The following is a 9358-nucleotide window of genomic DNA, read 5'->3' as shown; positions in this document are numbered from 1 at the left end:
GTGTGTGTGTGTGTGTGTGTGTGTGTGTGTGTGTGTGTGTGTGTGTGAGGTATGCTGGTAGAGCTGCTGTGTTTGGAAGCTCATTTGGAACAGTTTGACCATTTCAACCTAGGCTCCAAGAGGCCAATGTATTTGTAGCTTTTGGAATTTCTCATGAATGGAATCTTTCTCTGATTTGAAAGATGCCGTAGAGCTCTTGGCTTTGTAAAGCACCCCAGAGCACGACCTATGGGAACCAAGGACATATACCTCAGTCACCAAATGAGTATAGGGACTCTTTGCAGCTGCATGGTTTCCATCTTCATGAAGCTGAGAAAAGGCAGAGGGGAGGGGAGGGGGCAGAGAGGTTCTCTTAAGAAAGCCCTCTGTTTGCTTTTGTGTTTTTCAAACTGACAGGTGTTTATTTTTTCTCCTGTCTACCCAGGAAACCAAGTGCTGCCTCCTGGAACTTCTCTTGGAAATGGGCTCACACCAGAGGCAGCAAAGGACCTTGGCCTTCCTGCTGGAATTGCAGTGGCAGCTTCACTAATTGATGCCCATGCAGGAGGACTAGGTAATCTCGTACTCCATGTCACTACCAACACTGTGTTCAAACTCTCTTCAGAATCAAAGACACTCCTTTTCTGTTTTTAAACCAAAGACTGAGAGCTGGTGATTCAAGATACAGTAAAGAAAAACCTTTAACAGTTAGGCATGTGGGTAGAATTATAGAACTTTTCATCAATTATAGGATTCATTTATAATTTTATTAGTTTCTCCATAAAATAATAGAAAAAATGATGTGAATAAATATCTGGGCGGTTCTTTCCTTTACCGAAAATTTGATAAAGATACATTAACTTCCAACTAGCGTGGATGATGATGGTGTATTAACTTGTACTTCCTTTTTTTTTTTTTTTTTGCGGTACGTGTGCCTCTCACTGCTGTGGCCTCTCCCATTGCGGAGCACAGGCTCTGGACGCGCAGGCTCAGCGGCCATGGCTCACGGGCCCAGCCGCTCCGCGGCATGTGGGATCTTCCCGGACCGGGGCACGAACCCGTGTCCCCTGCATTGGCAGGCGGACTCTCAACCACTGAGCCACCAGGGAAGCCCCTATACTGCTTTTTTCTACAGATACTCCGAAACCCTTACAATTCTAATTTTATTTTCATATTATATTTGGCTTATATGCTATGTCCAATTCCTTGGGTATATCCCTGATTTCATCTTCTAAATAAGTCTCCAACCTGGCATTCTTGTGTTCATTTATTCATTCATCAACGACCCACTGAACACTTAGTATGTCCCAGGCATGGGGCTGGGGGACGGTGAAGTTAATTTAAAAAAAAATAAACAAACAAAATCTCATCCCCAAATGGAAGACAGACAATGAGGCAAGGTTTACAGTAAAGTGTGATAACTCTGTCCTCTTCTTTATCCTTATTAATGTTTTTTGGCAGGGAGGGAGGCATTGTTCAGATTCTCAATATTTTTCACTTCAACTATAGCCAAAACTTTTTTTCCTAGCCTTTCTTTCTAAGAGTGTTTCTTTTTAAATTATGGTTCAAACTTCATGAGATCAATTTAGTAGATCATGACCATTGGATTTTCAGAATAGAATGGACCGACCAGAGTAGAAAATCTCAGAGTATGTCTAGCACAGTAAGGGTAAGCACTTTTTTGTGGAACTTATGTTTCCACTTCCATTTTATGTGTCTGTGCATGTGTATACTGGGCCATGATGAACGTGAATTTCTTACTATGGCTTACAGTCCAAAAAACTTTGAAAGATTTTTTAGTCCCTACTTCATATTACAGACAAGAGTTATCTATTTAAGTGCTTTCATCAAGCTGCATTCCCAGAGCTCTGTCCATGCATATTCACCTCCATGTCTTTGCACGTGTGTTTCTCTGCCTAGGATGACTGGTCCTCCCCTTTGCCCACTTGCTAACTTCTACTCTAAGTTGAAGACCCATCTTAGATGCTTTCTCCTCTGTGTAGCTTTCCATGGAAGACACTTCCATTTATGTTGAAACTCTCTAAGCTGTCCTCCTTTCAGCACTTTTACCTACCCCCATGGAAGAAATGACTGTGTTGTAATTGCTCTTTTATCTGCTTGTCTTTTCCACCAGACTGTAAGTTCCTTGAAGACAGGGGCATTGTATTACTCATCTTGTGTAACCTGTGCTGAGCTATGTCTGGTTCTTATAGGTGCTTGATAACTTTATTAAATGAATAAAGTCACATTAAGGCAAGAATAAGATAAAATAGCCCTACCCTGTAGAGTGAAAGTTAATCTGTTTCCTTATACAGCAGATTATTAAGCAGTGGCTAGTTCTTCTGCATGGTCTCTGGATTTTCAGAGCAGGATAGCTCTCATCCATCTACAAACATGTCCGTCTCATTCATCTTTATGTGTTCAGGATCTAAGACAGTGCCTGAGAAGTAGTAACCAGCCAGTAATGCATGTGGGTTGGAAAATACTGCTTATAGACAAAGGTATTTCTTTCCCTTTTCAGTGTGGGCAGTGTCTGCTTTTGATTGGAATGTCATGATTTTGGTTTTTAAGAACAGGTACAAAGAGAATTTGTGGTCTAGACAGACATGGAGTGTTCCTGTCTCCTAGTCATCCTGACCTCCCATAACCTGCCTGAGGCCCGGGAAGCTTCCTCCATCATGCTTTTCCACTTATCCCTGGGCCAGCAGTCTCTGTCATCTACCCGCACCCAGGGGACAGGCACTAGGCTTGGACCACCACGTGCTGAAAGTAAGCAGGCTGCACCTTGGGAACTTTCAGGACTCTGGTTCCCTTGTCAGTTTCCCAGACCTCCCTAAGGAACAAACCGAAACACACCTTCTCACTTCTGCCCAGGACTCGCTGCATCCTCTAGGAGGGGAGACTGTGTCCTTACAGGTGCCTGGTACTTGAAGACACTCAAGAGTTGTAAGTTGAACCGCACTGAAAGGAATCCAGGCCATGAAACGACCCCCCTCTTTTCCTAAATCAGAGATGGTCAGTGGCAGAAATTTTTACCCTTAGAAGCTTTGGCTGAGATTTTTTCTTTTTCCCTTTAAAACACAAATGCACGGGACTTTCCTGGGGGCACCGTGCTTAGGAGTCCACCTGCCGATGCAGGGGACACGAGTTCGATCCCTGGTCCGGGAAGATCCCACATGCCTCAGAGCAACTAAGCCCGTGCGCCACAACTACTGAGCCTGCACTCTAGAGCCCGCGAGCCACAACTACTGAGCCCGCGTGCCACAACTACTGAAGCCCGCGCACCTAGAGCCTGTGCTCAGCAACAAGAGAAGCCACTGCAATGAGAAGCCCGTGCACTGCAACAGAGAGTAGCCCCCGCTTGCCACAACTAGAGAAAGCCCGCACACAGCAACGAAGACCCAGTGCAGCCAAAAGTAGACAAATAAAAACAAAACAAAACACAAATGCACTTACGTTAGTGAGTTTCCCTTGTGTTTTCCAAAAGTAAGTTCTTTAAGTGCAAAGATAGCCTGGGACCTTGGCTTCTTAAAGGGCTGAGCCTAGGGGCCAGCAGTGGCTGGGGAGGGCCCAGGCAGGTGACAGTAAATACCTACTTAGCAACTTTGACCAAGTTTTATCCTTCTTATACCTCCGTCTCTCCCCTTCACCTTACAGCCAGTTTAGGGTTAGGATGTCTGGGAAAAAGAGGAGGCCTGGGAGCAAATATTCCCTCTTGTTTCCCATGCCACCTATGCCCCTTTCAGAATGTAGAAGAGAAGAGAGGCCTGAAAATCTTAAAAAGGTCGTCCGCCCATTGCAGCCGTGCAGTTACTAAAGATAGTTACCGAATGTGTGTAAACATGGTGGTTACTGGTCTGGACACTGGAGGTTATAGCGGTGAACAGAGCAGCCAAAACCCCACACCTTTTGGAGAGAAAATTCTCATACTCTCCTGGCCTGCATGTTTGTAACTTAATAGTATTGGTTTGAGACAACTAACCCCTGAGACATATCATGATGCTGTAATAAGGGCTCTGAACATGGAATCTGAAGATCTGGATTTAAATTCTTACTCTCTCTACCTGTGTACCTTGGGCCAAATATCATACCTCTTCACACTTCCGAATTTCCCCTTCTGCCATACAAGACAGTGATGCCCTCCTCGCAGATGTGTTATGATATAAACAGGTAAAGCAGCTGACGTAGCATCTGGCACGTAGTGGGCACGCAATAATGAGGTATCTTTCTTCAGTTTTTCTCACTCTGGAGTGACAATACCTGGCACAAAGTAGGAGCTTTATAAATGGAAGTTCCCTGAGTTACTGTCCAGGAGAACTGTCTTCCCTTTGCATAGGCAGTCGGAGAAGAACCCCAGGCTTCTGGACTTTATCTGCCGTCCATGGATCTGCCCTAAATTTCCTTCCCCGATACTCTTTTACAGAACACAGGATTCACTGCTTTAAGATTCTGTACAGATTGTGGTCAGAAACAACCTCATGATCTGGTTAGATGAACTCCATGCTAAGAGATTGTCAAGTGTCAGGTTAAGGATCTGACTTTGGAATTGGATGCCATCCAGGCCTCGCACAGACAAGCCGCTGACAATCACAGCCCCTTCAAGTGGTGTGACCTACCCTGGACCCCACATTCTGACTGTTACAGAGGTCAGCATTCTGCTTTGGAGAAAGACTCCTGGACTCTCAGTCTCCAGGGAAGCCTGGAACGGGAGGATAAAGATCAAAGAAGCGAGTGGAACTCAACTCATGATTTTTCCAGTTCTGGAAAAAGAGGAGGAAGCACTTGGTGGGAATAAAAATCAAAGATAAGAGAACATTTTGTACTTAAGGTGCTGGTTAGTAAGTTCTCCAGCGGGTAGCCAGAAGATGGGAGGAGCTGTGTTTGCCCTTTGTGGAGGTGGTTCTCTCCAGGGCTCCGGCCGCTGCTCTCTTCCTAGCTTGTAAAAATAGTGGTAACTTTGTTCCAGGTCTTTTCTTGGCTCCAGCAGCCCAGCTGTCCTGAACTGGCAGTAACAACCTGATTTCTGTCTCAGGCCCTCCCTCCTAGTTGTTCTTCTTTATCAGACCAGCTTCTGATTCTCCATCACATCCTGAAGCCAGGCTGTCTCCTCCAGGAGCCTTCCCTGACTCCCCCAAGCTGACTTAAACCCTCCTTCCTCTCGCTCCCATGATGCCTGGGACTTGCCTTGTTTACAGTACACGTCACCCAGGTTTATGTGCGCAACTTTGTCTCATTTACAAGTCTGTGAACTCTTCGAGAGTGAGCCCCGTGCCATTTCATTCTTATATCCCAGCAACCAGCACAGTGTTTTGCGTGTGACACGTGCATATTTAGTGAATGAGTGAATGAATGGCATTCCCTGCGTGAGGGATGGATATTCAACTGAGAAGTAGAGTAACCTCTCGTTACAGAGGCGGCTGCCCTGTACATTAGGTGTACCTGGCTCAGTTCTCCATGAAGCGAAAGAGTTGTTCTGAGCGCTCCCTGATCCAGTCCTGGGTGTCTGGAAACTCGTGTCCTTTGTGCTCCCATCATGTTAGCAGGTGTTGGCCAAGAGCAAACGTTGTGCCTAGGTTTAGCATCACTCTGATTCCAGATACTGGGTTCTTTGCCAGATGTTGATTTGGCTTAAATTGCTCATCTGAGTTTCAGAATCAAACCAAATTGAGGATTTTGAATTTCTCCCTCCCCTCCCTTGCCCTCCTCTCTCCTCTTCCTTCCTTCCTTTCTTATAGCAGAAAAATTGGTTTAGCCCGTCTTGCAAAAGGAGCTTCTGGTTCATGCCCTCTTAGAGCAACACATAGTTAATTCCAGTGAGCAATAAACCTTGCCAACTTTTCATCTCACCATTGTCGGTGCTCTAGAAGCAACACTGATTCTCAAAGCAACTTTATACATACTATTATTTTGTTCCATTCGTTAAATGAAATAATGAGGCTCACAAAGACTACCTAACTGACCCAAAGTCACACGATTAGTAAGCGGTAAATGCATGATTAAACCCACACTGTCTGATTCCAGAGCTCACACTTCTAATCACTATGCCTTATGGAATGCGTATTGGTTACAGCGTGCTCCAGTCTACTCTTGAATTTGACACTTAAAGTAGCATTTGAGCGAGTAACAGGTATTAAAAAAAGAAAGTCTTTCAATAAATATTTATTGATGACCCACTTTACTAGTTGATGAGAGTATAAGGTGAATATGAGAGAGAACTGGACTTGTGGGAACTTGTAGTCTAGTAGAGAAAACAAACATTAAGTAAACAATGCAATTATATGTTCCAAGTATAGAAGGCTTTGGAAAGATATGGAATGGGCCCAGAATTGAGACTTGAAGAATTATAAAAGGATTCCTAGAGGAAGTGATGTCTGTAATGTAACTGCAACATTTCCTGCCCTATTATTGCTTCCTGGTAAAATGGAATTCATTTACTTGTTGTAACTCTCCAACTTCAGTTAGGCTTTATTCCTAATAATAATAATAATAACAATATCACTAATAAAACAAGAATCACTACCCTTATTGGTACTACCTTTCGTGTGCCAAGTACTCTGCTGGACACTTCCTATACTTTATCTCTTGCTTCTCATGATGATCCTACAAGGCAGAGGTTATTTCCCATTCTGTACGTGAGGAAGCTCCATCACGTAGCTAGTATCGTGGCAAGATTTGAACCTGAGTCTGACTTCAGAGCTCTTGTTCTTTTTCTCTGTACCAGTGGTTCTCAACCAGGCGGGATTTTAACTCCCCATCCACAGGACATTTGGCGCTATCTGGAGACATTTCTGTGATTGTCATTTGGAAAGGGGAACTGGTATGGCATGTGGTGGGCAGAGGCTAGGAGCGCTGCTAAACGTCCTACAGTACTCAGGGCAGCCCCGCAGCAGGGAGTTATCCTGCCTTGAAGTGCTGGGAATGAGAAGCCCTACTCTAAACTGAAACGCGTCCAATGATAGTACTTCCCTTCGTCAATTCAGTTTATTTCCATAGAAGCCAAAACACAGCCCCAAATAAGCGTCTTACTGATAAATTAGTACTTTGTCGAAATAGACTTTGTGAAATTAACTCTTCAGTGAAAATAGTTGTGAGATAAGCCAGTAGAGTGAAGACTTCAGACTAAGGAGTATACGATGATTCCTGCCCCTTCCGTCTTACCCGGAGTCTAACACACGACCACTTGTCCAGCTTTCAGCACATCATATACGCTTGCCGCCTCCTTGCCTTTGGTCATGCTGTTCGCTCCGTTCGGGCTGAGCCCCGCTCCCCACCTAGACAGTCCTACTCATGTGTCAGCAGTCAGGCTAAATGTTACTTATACAGTGGAGCTGTCTCCCAACTGAACCCTGCTCTTAGAAACCAGGATTCACTCCCTCCTCTGTGTTTCTGCCACACTTTCACCTATTTCATTTTTCCCACCAAATCATGTTCACTCTGCCCATCTTTCAGCATGGGACCCACAGAGTCAGCCCCCCGTGAATCAGTGAGTTAATTAAGATCATAAAAGTGAGAGGATTTTGAAATATCCAAAACAAGGATTGCTAAATCCAGGTTAGGGGAGCCTTTAAAAAATATATAGATACCTACGGCCTACCCGCGAAGGATCCTGAGTCTGAGTGTCTGGGGTGGGGCCGGGAAACCGATTATAGGAAGGAAGTTGTCACCTGGTGCCCAGAGGAGACGGTTTGTGGGACAGGTTGGCATTGGGCACACAGGTCAGAAGCAGAAGCGATGTGCAACTCTCAGGTAGACAAATCAGACCAAACCACAACTGTGCTGAGAAGGAGCCAGGCCCAGACTCAGACCGGAAACTGGGGGCAGGAGGGACTGTGTCCAACAAGAAAGAGAAGCTTGGATCCAAAGAGGCAGACGGTCTGTAAGGAGGGGGATTAGAAGAGCAGATAAAGTCTTGCCGGGGAATCTGGAAGGAGAAAAGCGGTGTCAGTGCCCAAGCAGATAGGGCGAGGATGACTCCGGGAGTTCCTGGATGTGAATCAGAAAGGGGGAGGAGGAGTTGGTTGGTGTGATTTTAAGGTTATTGTGTTAGGCTGAGGTTTGGTTTAATGAGAACCACTGTTGCCTGAGACCAGAGCAGTTGCATGAGCCTTGGTGAGGGGCAGAGGGGATGGGGGGAAGGACGGCTTTGGGTTTCCTGTCCCCAGACCCCAGGGCTTTCCTGGAACACTGTGCTCTGGACTGTGAGGGATGAGGCTTAGCTGGGAGACCGATCTTTTCTGTGGTCAGAAATCAGGGCTAAGTGCAGCCCTGCGGGGCTACAGCCCCCTCCTGCTGTCCTACCCCTCTCTAAACCTGTGCCACACAACCCAGGATATGCCGCTATGAGCCTACCCTGAAATGGTTAACTTCTTTATTTTATATACAGGCTCGTGTTTGGATAATGAGTGATCGTAGGCTTAAGAACTAAAAGGTTGCTTAAAGACTTTCTGTATCAAATTCTTCAATATGCAGATGAGAAAACTGAAGCCCAGAAAAACAGTGAGTCATCCAAGGTTACCCCAGCAAATTACCGTCAGAGTTGAATTTAGAAACTGAGCCTCCTAATTTATTGGTCAGGGGCCCTGCCCCTGTTATGCCACACCATCTCCAAATTAGGAAAAGGGAACGGTTTTGGGTATCTGGAACTCTATCCATCGTGGAAAATAAGAACAGGCAAGAAGTGGGTGTATTCACACCTGTGCTTATGTATATGTGCAGCTGTGTATGCATTGCATGTACATACATGTGTATGTGTGTATACATCCCTGTATGTGCGTGTATGTTATTCCATTCTACCCGTTATGTCCCATTTAATGGCTGCAGTCAGGATCCTGGCTGGCTATCAGATAGGTAAACTAGTTGTTCTAAGCCACTCATGAGTAAGTCTCTTCCATTTTGTGGTCACAGTCTGCATTAAGGGTCTCCCTCAAAAGCTGGTAATAATAAAAATGCCTGGCATTTCAAGTTCCTTCTGAAAAGTTCAAAGCAATTGTTTTTGTTTCAGTCTGTGCCCAGCTTTGCGCTGGGCACTTAAATAGTCAGTGTCATCAGCTCACAGACACACTGTGGGCTGCCATTGTTTTCTGCATTTAATATACAAGGATATCAAGGTTTAATAACTTGTTTCATTGTGACATTTCAGTAAATGATAAAGTTGGATCCTAGGTCCAAGTTTTCTTTACTCCAGAGCCTATGGGCTTTTTCCTGCTTGCCCTTCTAGTATATTTATGTATGTCTAGATATGTCTATGCATTTACTTACCTTAGCCTATAATTACACAAACTTATGTCTGTATCTAAAACGAAAGATAGAGCTTCTATTAAACATTCTTCCAGGTAGGTATGTTTCTAGATCCAATTTTTTTTTTTTTTTTTTTTTTTTT

The 9358-nt window shown here is 44.8% G+C and overlaps 1 protein-coding gene across 13 annotated transcripts in view; it reads left to right on the top strand.

Annotated features, from left to right (window-relative positions):
• FGGY (FGGY carbohydrate kinase domain containing) overlaps window positions 1-9358 on the top strand; it is a 455489-nt gene that overhangs the window by 212032 nt on the left and 234099 nt on the right. For all 13 annotated transcript variants that reach the window (XM_027108362.1, XM_027108360.1, XM_027108371.1 and 10 more), the window contains one exon: window positions 425-553. In XM_027108362.1, coding sequence (XP_026964163.1) covers window positions 425-553 — 129 coding nt within the window. The remainder of the gene's footprint in view (window positions 1-424; window positions 554-9358) is intronic.

The sequence above is a fragment of the Aethalodelphis obliquidens genome, unplaced genomic scaffold (genome assembly GCF_003676395.1).
Source record: "Aethalodelphis obliquidens isolate GAN/ISIS:26980383/991018 unplaced genomic scaffold, ASM367639v1 scaffold9, whole genome shotgun sequence".
Lineage (NCBI taxonomy): Eukaryota > Metazoa > Chordata > Mammalia > Artiodactyla > Delphinidae > Aethalodelphis > Aethalodelphis obliquidens.
The sequence above is the reverse complement of the archived record's forward strand: the minus strand, read 5'-3'. Positions and strand labels throughout refer to the sequence as shown.